The sequence below is a fragment of the Malurus melanocephalus genome, unplaced genomic scaffold (assembly GCF_030028575.1).
Source record: "Malurus melanocephalus ecotype Western Australia unplaced genomic scaffold, MMel_1.1 scaffold_476, whole genome shotgun sequence".
Lineage (NCBI taxonomy): Eukaryota > Metazoa > Chordata > Aves > Passeriformes > Maluridae > Malurus > Malurus melanocephalus.
In genome coordinates, this window is record NW_026623708.1 from 500,715 (window position 1) to 520,102 (window position 19,388).

General features: G+C 38.2%; 1 protein-coding gene across 1 annotated transcript in view; it reads left to right on the plus strand.

Moving 5' to 3' along the window:
* WARS2 (tryptophanyl tRNA synthetase 2, mitochondrial) overlaps nt 1-19,388 on the plus strand; it is a 39,866-nt gene that overhangs the window by 2,321 nt on the left and 18,157 nt on the right. The window contains exon 2 of the mRNA XM_057380892.1: nt 18,126-18,383. Coding sequence (XP_057236875.1) covers nt 18,126-18,383 — 258 coding nt within the window. The remainder of the gene's footprint in view (nt 1-18,125; nt 18,384-19,388) is intronic.

Consider the following 19,388-nt stretch of genomic DNA (forward strand, 5'->3'; position numbering starts at 1 on the left):
TTGCCAAAGCAGATCTTGCAAAGATACCTCAAACCAGTCATCATTTTTAGAGCTCAAAAGTTCCTTGTGAAATATTGAAAGGATTTGAATATGCTTATCTTTCCTGATGCACATGGTGACTSTTTTGCTCTGTTCAGTATCACAGCATATGCTCTCCCCATTTTCATTCCTCCAGCAAAGAAATCTGGTTTATCTTGCATAATAAAGAAATCTGCTATGAGTGAACRTGGCTTATGTTGTATTTTAATATTTACTCTGGTGTGCATTTCTTTGCCACCTCTGAGTAACCTGTCAGGTCAAGATTACTAACCAGGTGCTTTATCATGTTTGCTGTTGCCATGATGTTTTTAGGTGTGATGATAGGTCTGAGAATGTGGTTTCTTCTTGTTATTCCTTCAATGTTTCATTTAAAAAAAACCAAACCAAACCAAAAAAAAAAAAACAAAAAAAAACAAAAAAACAAGCACAAAGTTAGCATTGGTACACAGATTCACAGAATATTTTGAGTTGGAAGGGACTCACAAGGATCATTGAGTGCAACTCTTAAATAAAACCCCACGTGGGGATTGAGCCCACAATCCTGATGTTATTATCACCATTCTCTGACCAACCTTATGTATCTTCAGATCACCCACCTTCAAGGAACAGTGGTCATTTAAGTTGTTYCTCTGGTTTTGAATTTGCGAGTACAGTATGTTGTGGAGTTTTGTCACTTTTCTCTCTCACTTTAAGTGCCCTCTTACATCTATCTGGAAAGAATTGCACTGGAATTGAAGTGGTATTTACAGTGCATCTTCAAAAGAATTGAGGGTGGAAATGGTTTCCTTATTTATGCTGTTCCTGTCGCCAGACTGGACTCTGGAGTGGTTCAGCTACTATGGTAGACAGCTTGGGACAGATCATGTATTTGCTGCCTGCTGATGAGGAATATTAACTTTCAAGCTGGAAAAGTGTATATCTTCAAGCTTGAGCAGTATGTCTACAGGCACCCTCATGCTTTTGATGTTTAAGCGTTTGATAACGCAGTCATAGTTAACAGAAAACATAATTTATGTGGTTTCAGCTGTAATGCACAGTTCATCACCATGCTGGATTTACCATGCTGTGGAAAAGTTTCTCTATGCTTTTAATKGTACATATTTCTAGCACACAACTAAAATTTGTAGGCATAATACATGTGGTTAAGAAGAAAGTAACATTTTGTTGGAGAGATTAATTGTGTTTGGAGTATCTTGACTTTCAAGAGCTTATTTTAAAATTCCCTGATTTACTGTYCTTCAGTGGTCCCTAAGCCAGGGTTTTAGAACATCATTGCATCAATTCTTTCTTTGAAGAGACATTTTTTAAAATGGCAACTACAGGTACTTCAGGGRGTTRCTGATACAAYTATGAGAAATCCAACTATGGMATAACCTGTCAGTAGGAAAATTTAACCGAAGGTGAGTCAATCAGTTGTTGGTGTATATTCTGATAAAACATGGATTAGGTTTAGTCCTGGCTGCAGAGATCAAGTAGAAGAATGGCAAAGTCTTGTTTTTGATTGTAGGGTCTCATGCATCACCAGATGGCTTTCCAGGCACTCAGGTGGAAACATACATTTAGATGTTATTTGCCTTCAAGAATTCACGAGTCTTCGGCGTTATTTTTCTTTTCTAGTAACAAAGTACTTATCACCATTACAGATATTCTAAGAATACTCTAATACTTGTATTGCTTTTCTTCCCRAGAAYKTTTTTTTTAAAGARAACAAGAACTCRTTTTGCTGCCTTTTCTTCTACCCTRATGTTTCCTCTTTGATASRAAAGCCTTTCCTGGCCTTCACACATGATTATTACAGTGGCCCTATTGTTGTTGCTAAGCTGTACATTGTGATATCCTACAAATCTTTATCTCTTGTCAACTTTCACAGAAGTGATGCATCAGAACGTGGATTCTGTTTTATTTTTATGTGGTACAGAACTGCACCTTCCAACCACAATGGTTAATATTTTTCAACGCAAAATCCTTTCTTCTCTGACACAATTTAGTTGGGTTTTTTATTTTTTGACACACAATGCAGGGTTTGCTGTAATGAAACTCAGGACACTGACTCTAGCACACACTGTTCAGGTCATACAAAGAGAAAATTGATTTGAGTCTCACAGTTCCAAGGATGTTTTTTAAAAACTTTTGTTGCGTGTTGCACAGAAAATATCTCTGGTGAATGTTTAGTCAGGACCACTGCAAGTACAGGATGTTCAAATCCAAGGAATTTTAGCTAATACAGTGGTAATCTTAGCAGCTAATTTAGGAAKGTTTAGATTTCTGTTTCTTTACCTGAGTCAATATCTTTAAAAATATGCCACAGTAGAGATCTCTGAATGTAGTTTCTCTTGTTTGCTTTACAATTCTTGACCAAAGGTGGTGCTAAAGTCAAGAGGCATTTMCTGCATCTTCCCCTGCTGTGACAGTGTAATGAATCTCAAGGCCAATTAGACTAATCTGGCATGCTTTGCTCTTAAGAAATCCACATTTGCTGTTGTTTTCCTCTAGTTATCTTCTAGGCAATTGCAAAATATGAGTTTTGTTTACTGAGTATTGATGCTAAGCAGACTGCTTCCCAGACTGATCTTCTTTTCCTGTATTTTTGAAGATGGGAATGCCATTTTTCTTTTTTTTGGTCTTCTGATACTTTACTGGGCCTCTGTGAACCTGAGTGATTCTGGCCAGTGTTGTCAGTACTTTAAGACAAGATCTTCAGATTATTTGGGTCTGATGAAATTTGATTTACTTTTTTTGAGGAAGTATTGTTCCTTCTGTATTCAGGCCACCTGATCMCTCCATTGTTACTGTTCTAGTCATGGTAATGACTGGTCATGTTTCATATTTTTTAACACAGATGGCTGTGAAAAAGGCAGTTAGATAAAAATTGAAGGATTGATTTGGAGAAGACCATTAAAATGCTCTTTCCCAGACTGCAAATTAAATCTTCAAAATTTTTAGCTATAGTTACCATATGGGCTCCAGAGAAAGGAAGTAACTGAAATTACCAGACTCTAATCCTTAAGGATTTCAAAGTTTGTAGATAAAACTACAGTGGGAGAGAGAGCTCAGTTTTTATTATCATTCAGATAATGTTACGAACRAAATGCAAACAATTTGAAAGCATCCATGTTCCCATCTTGAATTTGTTGCTGTCACATAGGGGTCATTTTGTTAACCATTAGTGAAATGAGTCCCTAGGTGCATGTAACAAGCTGCACACATCCACAGGTTACTGCAGCAGGTCAGCTTCAGAATTCATGTCCAGACAGTTGTGTGTTGAAAGTGATGGATGAACAGGCAGGTTTTTAAGTGYTTGCTGTGGATTTATGATTGGGACAGTCCCCTGTGTTGGATCTCTTTCTTCTAGAGAGCGTGAAGGTTGGAGGTAGCAAAGTGCATTTGACTGAGGAAAAAAAGCTGGAAATGCAAATACCTGTTAGGCAGCAAAGACTCCTGATCTATCCTGGTGTCCAGGATGGGATGGTTCAAAATATAATATACAGGACCTTTAGGAAAGACCTAAGTGATTCAAGAAATTCTTTCCAATTAAGGTAGGCTCTATGTGGATTCRGATGYAGAAAATGGTGAATTTTAACAWTTTTTWMYKKTKKTWWTKGSMMSRRWWMYMARARKTWMTTWRKTWMYYMRRWYCYTWWKWAAWYMAMYKGRWTTWRKWAWYTATTCCAGYYTTTKKATTAAACCTCTAGTGTYGTCTAGTCAGGTTGGAATGGAAGTTTTTCCTTACTGGTCATTTATTTTTATTCTAATCCCTAAATAAATAAGTAAATAATAACTAAATARTACATTTAATCCACTAGAGAAACTGGCTTTTCTTTCATATAGAGCAGTGGAAAAGTTCTTTATGCAAGAATTAAATGATTAACTTTTGTATAATTTTCAGAGCTGAAGATAAGTTAGTACACAATGACAATATACATTTCTTGGGRTTTCACTGGATTTGTGTGAGCTCAGATTTCCACACAGATTTATTAGACTTCCAGTTGTAGACAAACTTCTTGTAATCTGCCTTGCTTAATACCTTGTCTTTAGTGGTTTTTGACCACTGTTGTAGCTGCACAGAGTGAGTCCCCATTGTAGGCAGAAATGAAGGATCTTTGAGGAGTRAACGGGTCCTATTCATTTCCATAATGGAGTTCTAACAATAAAATCTGGCAAACATAGATTGTTTCAGCAGGAAACAGCCCTTTGTTCTGGCATCTTGGCAGGRCTTGGGTACAGTCCCACCATTCTTTCCCCCTCTGGCCCTTGCTTTCAGTGTCTTGACTGAGCCTGTTTTTTCTCTTGAGGGATTTCTGGTTTTATTAACATATTTTTGTACAGTGAGTTTCATGAAAGATGCTATTCTGGCTATSRTGGATGTTGAAGCTTTGTGTAAATRTCTCCAGTGCATATGCTGAACAAGTATTTTGAGTCAGTCTGTAGCAGATCACCTCTGTCTCTAGACATGAGACTGGGATCCTGGTTTAATGCTGTTTCATTGGCAGATAGAATTTCCATTTACTAATACAGCAAGTGCTATTCTGGGCACTCAACARTTACTTTTTCCATGACACAAGTTGTGGTTTATGCTGCGACTCTAGGGTTAGATGAACAAACATTTTGTGGAATTGACTCAAATTGCAGTAGGATCAGAAGTTAAAATGAAGAAAACCCCCAAACATTGTTAGTTAAGTCACCTTAGATCAAAGATTTTTTGAGTTTTGCTGTGTTTGTAATCAGTGAATTGAAATTGTTTTYCTTTTGGTTATTTGAGCCCTTGACTAACAGTATCATTCTTGTAGTCCCCAACTCAGACAAATCCCATAGCAGATTTTATAATTATCTGCTGTATCAGGCAAATCTATACATCCACTGGACACGATTAAATTTATTTTTCCCTCAGAGATAGATGTCCACCTTGAGTGTGCACTGTGGTTCCAGGGAGAGGAAATATATACATGTTTGTATATAATGTATACACACACAAATAGACAATGAAGTATATACAGATTTTCATTTCTCTCATTCTTGTGCTGAAATGTGTCTTGATTGCTACCAGAAATGAAATGTCTGTTTTTGCTCTTAGCTTCAAGTTCTTTGAATGATGCTGGGGTCTGCATCTGCCCCTTGGAGCTGGCCAAAGCAACAAAGTGGTGAAGTTGACCCAGTTGTTTCAGTGATGTCTGTGCAATAAGGGAATGAAGAATAAGTGTTGTGTGGAGTTTAAAACCTCAGTTTTCATGGTGTTACATGTAGCTCATGTTATAACTACTGCAAAGATGCTCTCTTTGTAACCAGGCAGATACAACCCTGCTGTGCTTCATTTGTTTTCAGATGGCACTTGCATAACTGTTCAGACTAGGAATTTCTTTTTGTTCAGACTGCCTTTGTGGTTTATGGAGAATTGGTTTGGAGCCCTACAGTACAGATGAGAAGGTGAATGAAATGCTTCTAATTAATGTTTCAAAGTGTGGTAAGCCCGTCCAGTCCACTTATGTAGGTAGGTGTCAATATTTACATTCCTGTGCAGAAAGGTGGTAGAATTGGATAGTGCTAAGTTTCCATTTTTGAAGCTCAGAGCTTCTGTAAGATGCCCCCAATTCTCAGAAGTATTCAGAGGCTGAAATGAGATTAAATTCTATCCATTCTCCCATTCTGACAGATGGAGCACGTGTTGTTCTGAATCTCATCAYTGTTGTTTCTGATCACATACACTCAGTAACAATCAAATATTATGTATAGTGTTGTACTCACAGTCTGGCTGACCTGTTAATCTCATTTGAAGGTTGTTGGACAGCAKTAAAAAGGAAAATTAATTGCAAGTGTCTTCACAACTTCCTAGTCTCACACTCATCTTTTTCTTTTGCCAGGTGCATGGTTCTGACTTTGAAATCTGTACATGATAGCTGTTCCTTGGGAAAGATACAGCAGTATTTCCATATTAATAAAAGACTACAGGCTTCCTGATGATCTCACCAAAGACCAGCATAATAACTCTTTCTGTCATTTGTTTTCACGTTCGTGGATTCTCTAATATCCCTGTCCTTTGGCAGTGGGATTGCTAAATGGCCTGTTTTATCTTTATCCAGCAGTCAGGAGCAGCTCTTTTCAGGAATTCTGCCTTAATCCTGTGTCTCATGGGCATTCACTTCTCTGCTTACCAGCATTGCTTTTTACTCRAAAAACAGCAAAGAAATATGGGAAGGTACAAACTTTTGACAACAGAACCACGTTATGCTATCCTTCCTAAATATAATCTTTCTTTAGGCACATCAAAGTTTCTTTCAAAGGTGGTCTTTGACTTCTRCTTGAATTGGGTTATCCATTTGCAAATATTTTTCTTGAAATCACATACTTGCCAAGATGTGGAAAGACTTTGCTTAATAGGCATCCATAGGGTGCTTTCCTTTTGCATGGAAGAACAAAACAGTTTCAAACATTTCAAAGCCTCTTTGTTGCTTATGTAAAGRGAATGAGGGGTCCAGCCCTCTGAATTCCTGACCGAATCTCATTTTGCATCTCTGCTGGCAACAAATTAGCCCATGTAATTTCTGCAGTTCACATTCTGCTCTTCGTGTGCTTCCACTGGTGTGTTTTGTTGGGGTTTTTTTTACGATATCTACATTTTAGATCTTTGCAGAGTTAAAGCAATTTCAGCACTCTGAGTGTTCATCAAGCATGAAGCCAGCAGTGCTGTCACTCCCTCCAGAGGGACATTTTCACAGCTGAYCATGCAACATTGTAAATCTCTGCTATTCAGAACACTTGCCAGCAYGGAAGAAAATGGAATATTACACATCTCTGGGGTACTGACAGTAAAAACCCTTGGCTTTTTTTACATTGATATGTAAAAAAAAAGGGTACATGGACATTGGGAGTTGGTAATTTGCCTGGCTTCCTGTGGGCCAGTTTGGATCATACAGGTGAGTTAGCAAGGAATATCTCTTTATAACAAAGAAAGCAGAGAACTCAGAGACTCAGAACTCAGAAACTTTCCATTTGATGTTTCTGGGCTCAAGGTGTCTAATAAGTCTGATAAGTTTGCTGTCGCCATTCTCATCTCACTTGGCTACAGCCTCTTGACCTGAGCACAAATGAACACTTCATCTTTCTCCCCCTCATCCACTGCTCATCTCTTTGTCCTTTCTGTGGAAATAGCCCAGCCTAAAAGTAGTTTAAATGTAGTCTGTGKGCATTGTCTAGCTCCAGAAAAGTTTTTTTAAAATTCTGTAGAAGTCCCTGATACAAGTGTGATTATTATGTCTGAAGTATTTAAATTCATAGAATTCTCTCCAGCATTGACAGGAGGACCAGCTGTAGCATTTTCTTTGTGCATGTGTGCATCATTAGGGAATTTAGTGATATTTCCACATTCTAAGGCCTCTCTACATCCATCAGGTGGTTTTAAAACTTTCCTATTCACCTGAGATGAATTTCATGCTGTGACCACAAGGTGAAAGTTTTTCAACAGCTGTGTTAATTTTGGCCCCATGTGAAACAAAGCCAACTTTTCCTTTCTACAGGAAATTGCCAAATAAAATAATGGAGAGGAAATGAACTACTCTTTGAGTTTCTAGGACAATATTCTGAAGAAACATAGTAATTCCAAACAAAAAGCATTTTTGAGAAAACATCCCTCTAATGTTGATGTAAGTTGATATTCTTTGTTTATATCCCATAGGGCAATCTTAGTAGCAAGCTGACTCCTCACTTGAAGAAAATATATAAAAAATACAATAAATTCTCTTTCAGCTARGGGTCAGAGAAGGAGCAAGAGCAATCAGATGGTTTTAAGAGATTTGGATACTACTGTGATCAAAAACATAAAACTTCTTTAATTTCTCCATGAGGGAAGTATTTAGTTGTGAGGGCATTTTTGTAGCCTTCTGTTTTGTTTTGCTTCAAGATTGTGAAGTTTTGTTACTTAAATAGTTTAATATATTAAAATCACATCAACCTTTCATATATCAAATAATCTGTATTTATAATTYAGACATATATTACACTTTTCACTGCATTTTGACAGTTCCATATGTATCTCGCAAAATAAGTGCTAATTCTTTACTTGTTGCTGTCACATTTATTCTATTGAAGCAATGTAGATTCCTACATGTGGGCATGTACCAGTTTACAAATGTTGAAAGTTAACTGTATTTCTCATCTTCCAACAATAGTTTTTCAAAGCTTGTCAGTGTTCAGCTGCTACCTATGCAAAGGCCTCAATTTTTGTTGAATGCAGGTAGGACTTGAATCTTGGAATGTTATGAAAGGTAGTATATCTAAATAAAATTCTGATTCCTTTTCCATCCTCTTTGGTCATCTCACTTTGACTTTAATCAACCCAAATGTAAGATTATGGGCTAAGAGAACTGGAACAGACCCTGTTTGAGGTGATCTGCTATTTCCTGAAAATAAAAATTARATGCCCCTACATCTTTATCAACACATTGCACATATAAAAATATTTTTAATAAAGAACCTCTCTAATCACTCTTTTGAAATACTTTTTTTTTCCTTACTCTTGGAAGCTTTCCTTTTCATCTGATCTGAATCTTTCTTACTGCAATTTAAGTTCATTGTTTCTTACCCTATGAACCATGGTCCCCTATTTAGAACTGCATGTATTTAAGGCATGTTTAATACCTTTTACTTTCACAGTCTTCTTTCTGCTGGACTAAAAACACTTAAGCTTTCCTCTTGCAGTCTTTTATTTCAAATCACTCATTGGACTTGACTGAACTTCAATGGCACCTTTCTGCCACTCTTTTGAAATAAAGGATGTAAAACTGTCCAACTTCTGCRGTTTGAGGCCATTCTCATCCTGAGTAAGATGAGCAAATTGTTTTCTATCTCCTGGATTTTCATCCTATTCATATATTCCTGTTTATAAATTTTGGTATAATTTATAAATGTGGTGGTTTTGCAGCATGATACTGATTCATGCTGACCTTCTGAAATATTGGAAGCCCCAGACCCTGTTGTGCAGTTGCCTGGTCAGCTGTTCTCCTTCCTGTGTTAGTGTGTTTGAGTAGACTTTTCTGTATAAATCTGTTATTTATCAGGTATTTTTCCCTGATAAATAGCATTCTGGTTTTTTCAGACCATTTCTTTGCTTCGTCAGGATTATTTTGAGCCATTATCATCATTCCAACTTTGTTTTTTCTGCAGATTTAGTGCATATACTCTATTTAATCATCCAGATTACTAATGGAGATACAAAAATATCAAATAATACTGGACCCAGGGAAAACCCTGCAAAACTGTATTTGATATATCTTTCCCCCACCACTTTAAACCCTCAGTAAATGCTGTTTTCAGGATTTTTTTTCTGTCCAGTTTCACCTCTAGTGTGTGATATTGTATTCGAGGTGCTATTTCTGCAGCTTGTTGGAAACTGAGATAGTATWGGAACTTAATGAAAACCAGGACATRARCTTTAGTACTGCTTCTCTGTTCTAGCATCTCTTGTGTYGTGGGAGGCTATCAGAGTTCTTGAGAGGCACTAGTTCTTGAAAAATACTGCTGTTATTTCTGTAATTTCCTGAAATTTTCTGTAATTTTCCTGAAAACTTTAATTTTATTGCTGSTTCAGCCACATTGTTCAATGAGCAGTAAACTTTGTTTTTGTATGGGTTTGTATCTTAAGGGTGCTCTCACAGTGTAACAAAATCTGGCTCCCTGTTCCCTCTCTTTTTCCCTGGTGCCACCTCTTCTGCCAAAATGTCACATTTTCAGCTTTTGAGCACTGAGTGCATCATCTGATGGGTTTGGAAGCAGCATGTACTGATCTGACCTTACCTTCCTGCCCTGCCTGTCTGACCAGAACTTTCCTGCTGATGGTTAACCAGGCTTAGCTCCCACTGCAGCTTCCTGTCAGTGAGGCACTCATTTGGTTTGTCTTTTAGCACCTTCCTTATGTAGTAATTGTTTAAAAATACTGTTATTAATTCCTTTAGCCTTTCACCTACCCTGGGTGAAATAAGACTTGCAGTTAATGTCTGTGGTTAGGTAGTTTGACTGGAGAAAYTTTAAAAAGGGAAGTAAATGGTTTGAGAATCGTTAATCAGGGTTAAGGCTGCATCAGGGAGAATCAGAGGCCATTAATTGCAGTTCTGTGCAGATCTTTGAAACCCAGCTAGTATAGAATTAATGCATGGTTCTGTATCTGGGTTATGGCTCAGCTTTGACCAGGAGCTCTAACATGCTGTCCTTCAAATTGATGTGGAGAGCTGTAAGGAGCACAGCACAAAAAAAAAAAAATAAAGACTATCAGGCTGCGTCCTTGCCAAGGAAGACATTGTGGTTTAGGGTCAGATTGGTCACTACTGTTGGCTGCATGCACACCCAGTGCTTGTGTCCTTCATCAGCTGTGCACAAACGTGACCTCAGATTGTTGTCTGAGACCTCTGCAGAGATTTGGGGCCAGGGGTGAGACCTCTGGGGAGAATTGGGCTGCTGGCTGCCCCCAAATCCCTCACCAGGGGTTGTTTCACCTGTTCCACTCAGCACAGGAGAATCCATGGTTCCCTGAGGTRCAGAGGTACCAGTGGTGTGTGGTGRCACCCACTGTGACATCCTGCTGTCCATAATCCTGTGTCTGTCAGTGCAGCTGTCRTTGCACCCCGAGTGGCACGTGGGGCTCATAAAGGCAAATCAGAGAATCCATTTGTGGGATGCAGTGAACCACATGAAAGGAKCCTTTTGCTGAGTCATCTGTAACAAGGCAGCATCAGAGGGCAGCCTAACCCAGCCACAGCTCCACTGAGTTCTTTTGGRAGCCCTAGAGGGGAGAGTTAAATTTATAGGGTGGGGTTAGAATGTGCTATGACTGTTCCTCCTTTAAATGTGTTTTTCATTTTAAATATAAATATTTAAATCCTACTGAAGTTTAAGTATGAGTGCATTTGACGTTCAAGAAAGGGATACAAGGCAGTGCTGTTTAAATCGTAATTTAGTTCAGTTTCTGGGCAATGGATTAAATCTTTTCTCAGAAGCTATTTATCTGAAAACTTGCTCTGGTATAAATATGTTCCTTTCTAATTTAATGTTAGATCAAATATGTTCYTTTCTAATTTAATGTTAGATCCTTAGTCTCTTATTTTAAGAATTAAGCATGTTGAAATAGCATTTGTAACTGATTAATTTGACATATTGAATTATCAGATCAAAATAAACATGTTTAAAGTTTCTACAGCAAGTTTGCAGAAAAGTAATTGCATTGAAAAAATAAATGAAGCAAATTATGTAGTCCATGCACTGTTGCAAAGTTTCCCTTTCCCTTTTTTTTTCTTTCTCTAACAACATGAATACTTAAATTGTCCCAATTAGGCTTCAAAATTTATGCTTTAGCTAGTAAAATCCGACTCGTCTGTCTTCCTTTCATTTTGCTGCTTAATAACTGTCTCAAGACAGGTTTGCTAAGCCAGTCTTAACAGACAAGCATATTATTTTATGCAACCAGAGCTTTGAAGTTGCAAAGTATTAATAAGGGAAATAAAAAAAATTGTAGACAAATGCAAAAGATGCAGTAGTTGGTGACTTTTGTCAGCCAAAGAATTTCTTTTGTCTCTGAGGTTGGAGCAAGTTTTTGGTTGCGTTGTTTTGGTTTTATTTTTCTTCGCTTTTGAGAGGACCTTTATGTTTGAAATTTCAAATTTTCCAATTTTTGTGTTTTATTCATGTCTGTGTTTCTTCCCTTTGACTTTCACATTTTCTTCTCCTCTGTTCAATTTAAACTTGCTTCAGCTTGGGACAGCTGGGGCAAAATGAATCCCTCACCTCCATGAATATAAAATTATAACAAGAAGAGCAAAGTCTGCGAATGATCCTTTGCTGTTTCCTGAGTCGTTGCAGTCTCATTAATCAGTTCTGGTGCTGTGGAGGTTTGTGGTGTGTTATGTCGCCAGCACAGCAGCTTCTCCATCCCTTTCCCCCACCCCCTGCGTGCCTACACAGTGGGGAAAACTAGAGAGGGAAACCATCAATCTTGCCTGTCCTACATGTCAGCAGTGATTCTCCTGTGGACTTCCTGCTCTTTCTCTGTGCCCACCACCTGTGTTTAGAATTAGCTCTGATGCTGCAGATCTCACTTGGCTCTTCACCTGTTTTGCCCCAGCTAAAGGGTTGTTAAAATAAAGCAGAGCAGCTAAATGCTCTAGCATGTGAATAGTAATCACTGCTGTGGCTTGGGGGGTGATTTCTCTTGCAGCTGCTCTTGTAATAGTGTCATAATTTTTGGTAACATTGTGGGGTTTGGATCTAAAATCTCTTGCTTTTGTTTCAGCCCAGGGTGAGCTTGTCAGTCTTCTTTTTTTTTATTTTTTTTTTATTCATTTATAAATTAAAATATTTATTAGATGGAGGCATAAGCCTGTCCTAATAACCTAACCTAACCTAATAACCATAACCTAATCTCTTAGGTTGCTGGGACAGAGTCATAAACAAAKTCCAAAGAAACTAGTTAGTCTGAAGAATTGTCCTTAATTTCAGTTACTCCAAGGATATAATTAACAAAAGTCTCCTTTGGATTTGATTTTGAAAATGTGTCTGTCTCCCCCATCACTGCAGAAATTGAGAAGATGACAGGCCCTGCCTCTGTACTTTCCAGGCAGGATTAATGTGATCATTTTATGGTTTGTTGTGTTAAACAATAGGTCTTAACTGGACTCTAACCAGCCAAATKTGTATGTATACTTTTATGGAATTGTATAACATGCTTATGCCAAAATAAAAGGAGAAAACAATCCTGAGAATTGTTTGCCTGCTGGCAACTTTCTCCTACCTCCTTGAATGAGGGCTGKTTTTTTCCATTTTTAAAAACCAAAAGGGATGAAAGCATAGGCATGAAGTTTCCTTRTAATTGTAGCTTGTCTGCTGTCATTTCATGTGTGTGATGGCACTATTTATGAGGAGCTGTTAAGAAGAGAGATTCTGAAAACTTAAATCTTGTGAATATTTTCGCTTGATTTTATTACTGTAACTCTTTGTAGAAGGGGAACTCTTTTATGACTGATTTTACTGCATATTTGAGAACCAGTTTTCACTGTACTAGGCAAATACATGTATTTAACATGTAAATTCTTGTGTTCAGCATTCACAGAATTCACAAAGTTACACATGAAATGTGTAATCAAGATACCAAGAATTAGTTGTAACATGAGATACTCGGATCTGCATGGATCTTTTCCTTTATCAGCTTTAATGTGTCTTCCAGTTCTGGCTCATTTATCTCATGAGAGGGAGTGATTGTGTTTTTGACTGCTTAATTGATGCTTTGACAGTTGTAGCTCTCCTTCCTACCAATATGGCATTSAGAGAAAAGCTCTGCTTTGGTCCAAGAGAGCAGCATTGGATTTTTGGAAGCAGTCATCTTTCCTCTTCTRCATTGAAAATGGATACAGCCACACTGCAGAATGACAGAACCAGACTTCAGCCATCCTCCTCTGGGATAAGAATGGAATGCTTGTTTCTGATTATTTGAGAACATTTGGATGTTGATAACTTTTCAGTATAAGGAGTGGCAGTTGTTTAGGGAGGTTTGGAAGGGAAGTTAGGTAAGAAAACACCTGAATCTTAATGGGTTTGGGCAAAAATTCATTAGGTAAAGCAGCTGAGAAATGCACTGTCCTGTTTAGAAATGCCACACAGAGGTCTTTTAGAGAGAAAACAAATAGTAGATGCTAAACCATCTGTCAGATACTGCACTCTTCTCAGGACTGAGGATTAAGATGCAGAATTGCTGTGTAGGTGCACACACCACACAGAGTTAAACACACAGAGTTGAACAGCAGGCTCACCCTGTGCTCACTGCAGATGTCTGAATGAGTGAGTGCCTGTGGGCTGGAGCTGCATGTCTTGTGGCTTCCACTCTGCTCCGTTGGGAAGYCTTCACTCCTTTTGTTTTTATCCTTTTCCAACTGCAGCACTTTGGAGCACACAGCTCCATTGAAGTGCATTCCAGCCCCATGATTTCATGGTACCAGGCACAAATCCCCTGCCATGCTGCTATGCTGCCCGCTGCTTCTCAGGGAATGAACAAACAGGGAACATAAACTCTCTCCAAAGGAGCAATGTTCTCTGTATATTTTTAGTGCAAGAAATCCAAGATTCTTTTGAGAGTGTGTTTTGTGKGGGCTTTTTTTAATATAGACTTCTGCTAACACAATGGAATATTTCATGCCACCCTATTTGCTATAATTTCTTGTGCTTTRTGTTGTTAAATGGAATCAAAGGAGTTAAAGATGAAAGACTTATAGTCAACTGGTCCCTCAGCTGGGAGCCAATACGGGTTTGTTCTTTGTAATGGATTTGCTAATGCTTTACTCAGGTTGAGCATAGCTCAGTTTTCATTATTGGATTTACGTATTTCTGTGAATTCTGTATTTTAGGTTAAGTAATGGCTGAACTTAGACTGAATATAATACTGCTACTGTTTGTTTCTAATGTTTGACTTGCTATTTATTGCCCTCRTACTGAACAAATCTTTTGTAAGTATTTGTTTACCATCTGAACATACAAAGCACCATTAAAGATGTCATGCTTGCCTTTACAGGTATTCTCTTTAATATATAAAGAACTTGGTTCTCTCTTTATATGAAACTGTGTTCATTTTACTTTGTACATTGTGTGTTTTCTTTTCAACATGTAGTGTGTCACAGTATTACAAGAAGCCTACCTTTCATTAGCTCATTGTTAGCCTTTGAATATTTGGAGTTAGAACAGTATTTGAACATAGAGTTTATGCTGAGACACTGATGTCTTGTATTTTCCTGGTGAAAGACACTCTCAAACTGCCTATTTAAATGTCACTGTTGCATTTTTATGCATTGAGTATATTATACTCAAATTAAGGGTCATGATACATCCAATATGTTCATGGTAACATAATTCACAAACTGGACAGTGATCCGAAAAGTTGAAAATGCAGATAATGACCATGTTATGGGAAACATATGAAACAAGGATTGTGGCTGCAAGGGGGAATAGAGTCTGTGTGACTTGGGGACCAGCAAAGTTTCTAGACAGAACTCCACAGGCTCAGCTTGTCAGCACTTTTTGGGTCAAGATATTGGCACATGAGATGATTTGTGGTGACTGCACAGAAATTCCTGTTTTCTGGTATAACACACAGTTACCCCAGGGGGTAGAGCTGCTCCTGCAGTGAAGTAGCACCAGCTTCAGGATCCCAGGGAAAATTAGCAGTAATGTCAGACGACATTTCAGATGATGCTGAAGTTGGAATATGTGCAAGTTTCTGCACTATGCTTTAACTTTATCATACTAACCTACTTTAATTGATGCAGATCCCTAGTGGATGTCTGGCACATAATGAAGTTTCCTAGCTTTTCTAACTGTGCAGGTAGAAAACATCTGTAAARTCACTGGAATTAAGGCAGTAATAGCTTAATTAGTAACAGGAGTAATAACCTTACCATGGCATTCTCTGTGCTTTTTTACTGTCTTGATATACAGTAAGAGCTGTATGTAAGAACTCTTTGGGGAAGCAAGGAGTGTAAAGCACAAGTGGAGGAGGAAAAGAATGCAGGAGGGATGGAATTATCTGATAAAATAAGAAGTACAGTCTGTGAAGAAGAGTGTTGTTAAACAGGCATATAAATGGGCACTAGAGAGCAAGCAGCACTGTGAGGTAAATTGTGGGAAGGAGAATCAGGATGTGAACTTAGTGAGGGGAGATGTGGACATGAGAAAAGGTTATGTGCTCTGACCCTGTAGGGCTGCAACAGCCCAGGATCCCTGTAGGGCTACAACACCATATTTGTGCTTAACTGTTTTCTTCTTGACTTACTCTTTTGGTTAAGGAACACAGGAAACAAAAGACAAAGGTTGTGCCTACAAAGTACCTTTTGCATTGTCCAGCAGCTGCTCTAGGCCTGTAGTAATAGAAGTACAGCTCTGAAGTCTTGTGAATCCCAAATTTCTATAAGATTTCATCTAATTTATACATATTATTATAATCTAATATATACAAATTATTCTAATTTGGAATGTTGAAAGCCTCCTACTATAGGTGAGCAGCTGGCCCTTCTCAGTGCTAACAGGAATCTGCAATTCTAAGCCCAGGTAACAGCTTAGAGGAGGTGAAGGAATTCTGTGAGTGGTGAGAAATGCTTTGATGTCGAGGAATTAAATGCCAAGTGAGAGATAGAGTATCATAACTCCATTTTTGTGTAATGGAGAGAAAAGGCACATGAGTGGTTGAGCACCAGAGCACAAGGACTACAAGCTGGAATTGCTTTGGAAGAAGTAGTGAGCTTTTCATTGCAGTGAATACCTTGAAGCTCCTGTTCTGGAGGTTATCCAAGAGCTCTGACTCAGGAAATAATTATAAGTCAAGAAGATATTTGGGATGGGGTGAAGGGGTTGCCATCAAAACTTAAATGTGTAGTTGTTTATGTGAGCAGGAGAAATGAGCATGGCAGCTAGCCCAAAGCTGCTTTTGTCGTCAGCATAAACACTTAAATATTGGGTAAGAAAATTGTCTTGATCTGAAAAAAAGGCTTACTTTAGAAGCAAAGAGGATTTTTCAGCAAATTTTGAAAGAAATATTCTATTCTTTTCTGAGCTATAGATCATGCTTTAAAAATAAAGAAGTCATATTCCACTTGGAAACACTTTCTCATTAATTTTTCTGAAGTCTGAGTCAAAATGAATTAAGCCAATTTGAAGTCCTTTTTTGAATAGTTAAAAATAATGGTACTTGGCCTTGACTTTTACTGCCATTTTGTGTGGTTTAAGAGTTGTATGACCTTTTTTTTTTCTACCCCACACATTTGTAAGAGATTTACAGAAAAGAAAACAGACTACATCAGTAAATAAATTCTCCCTGCTAAGTTATGGATGTTGCTCATAAAAGTTAGCAAGAAAAAAATCAGGCATAATGAAGTTGATGATCCTGCCACACAACTGAGTCTGAAGATTTGTATTGTAGAGCTTTGTGACTGGAACTCTGCTGATGTGGGGGAGGACCCTCATTTTTAACTTGAGCAGTCTTGCATTCTCTTACAACTTGGCATGTWACAAGGATTTTCACATCAAACATTGCTGAGCTACTTTTGAACACGGTGGAATTCTTTGGGAAGGTCTGGGAGGTAATTGATCAAATGCTGACAGCTCGGGGCTCTGAGAAAATGGTCAGATGGAGGGCTGGGATGCAGGAAAACAAACTTTCTACGATGGTAACTGTCACTTAGCCAAGCTATACATGTTTCAAGCTTTTTAATCTTTGCTCACAACCTCAACTTCTTAGTCTTTTTTTTTTATTTTTGCTATTTCTCTGTGGACTCTTTTCCAGTGGGTTGTTTTGTGTTGGTTTTTTTTTTTTCTTTTTATGCATGGACAGTATTCCAGGTGTGATCTTGAGCTGTGGCTGTATTTCTTTGTAGAGCTCTTTTAGAAATTCTACTGCTGCCAAAATGGGTAGTTTCAGAACTTTGATGATCTCTTTCATTATTYTTTGACCCTTGGGTCAAGAACTAGGTTTCTTTCAGGAACTGCTTGAAATGCTCTTTGCAGCTAGAAAAATAAGACTTCAATGTTCATGGGAGTTAAGATGGCAATCTACTGAGACATTGCGTGTGTTTACAACAAAAATGTTTGAATTTCTCTACACTGTGAGAAATTCAGTTTCTCTAAGTTTCTCTAGCAGAGTGGATATAGAAACTGAARTGTGGATATAGGAACTAAAGAGAAACATACAGCTTTGGTGCAAAAGATGATGAAGGACTCTACCACCTGGTTTCTGAGACCAACTTTTCACCAATGTTGTTTACAGMTGTATTTTTTTGCATATACAATATGACACCTTACAATTACAGTAGTTTCCAGTCTCTCTACAGTAAGATAAAGTATTTTCAATTACTTACTCCAATTATCAGTTCTGAGGTCATTTATCTATTCATACACTCACAGGAGGGGAGAAGAGATAGGTCTAAATGAGGCTTTTAAAATGAAAATATAAAATAAATAGAAAGAATCTGKCAAAATATAAAATAAATATAAAGAATCTGTCAAAATATAAAATAAATATMAAAGAATCTGTCCAAAAGCCCGTGTGTGCTAATTTTCCCACTGCTTTGTCCCAGAATGTGGTCGTGGATCGGATTTTCTCTGGAATTCAGCCAACTGGGACCCCTCATCTGGGGAACTATCTGGGGGCCATTCAGAACTGGGTGGATCTGCAGGAAAAGTGCAGCTCAGTGCTCTACAGCATTATGGACATGCACTCTCTCACCATGCCCAAGGATCCAGCTGTCCTACGCCAGAAYATCCTGGACACCACTGCTGCCCTCCTCGCCTGTGGGATTGACCCCAAAAAGTGTTTCCTGTTCCGCCAGTCACTGGTGAGTGCTCCTGTCGTGGTAGATTTGGTTCTGATTAATAGGCTTTCCTCACATCTTAATGAATGAGTTAAACTCTTTATCATCTTTGTGTCGGTGAGCCTAGAAAATGTTAGCAATGTTGGATTTTAAACTTATCCCTTGCTGTGGTCTTGAGGTTTAGAAGTCTGAAACCATGGCTGAAAAGTCCATTTAGGGAGAAGTACACTGTAAATTTCTGAAGCAGAGCTAGGAATTTGTGGAGACTATGAGTAAAATTCTGAAAAGACCTCTTAGGAGACCACTAATTTATCTCTGTAAGTCTCACTTTAGTCACAAAAGGTTAGCTCTTAAATGCATAAGCATAAAGGTGAGGAAAACCTTAATGTTTCTATGGTTTTGTAGCAGCTCTAGCCACTTATTCTGTCAGCTGCACAATATCTACAACAGGTGATTAACGTGGTAAGTTTTGTATCAGTTCCACTGTGATCATCAGGGGGTTGCATCTTCCCTGGGACTTTTTCCCCCTTCTTTCTATAACCTCCTTTTCATATGCACCATTTTCCATCTGATTTTATAATTTGTATGTGAGCTGTTTGCTTCCCTTGACCACCCTAAAAGGTGCTGGGCTTGCCTTCCCACTTGGCATATGTCACCCTAGTCTATCACATGTTAGATTTTCCTGGAACACAATTTAGTTTCTTGCTCAATTAAACTAAAGTTTAGTTTCTGGCTCTAAACTGGCAAGCCTCTGTAATTTCCCACAGAGAGAGATGTGTCACAGCTTCTGCTGTTCATCCACAAATGGGTGTCCACCTTGCAACAGAATTGCAAAAGTGATGTGCACACAGGGTCTGAATTTTTTCAGTGTGAGMTGAAATGGGATTGCATTCTCCCTTTCAACGTGGTTCTTTACAGGCAGTTTCCTGTAAATTGCAAATGGCACTCAGAGTTCTATATCCCTGGTGAATCATGAATTGATGAAGACAGATATACTTCCTGCTTCACTTTTCCTCTGTATTAAAAACC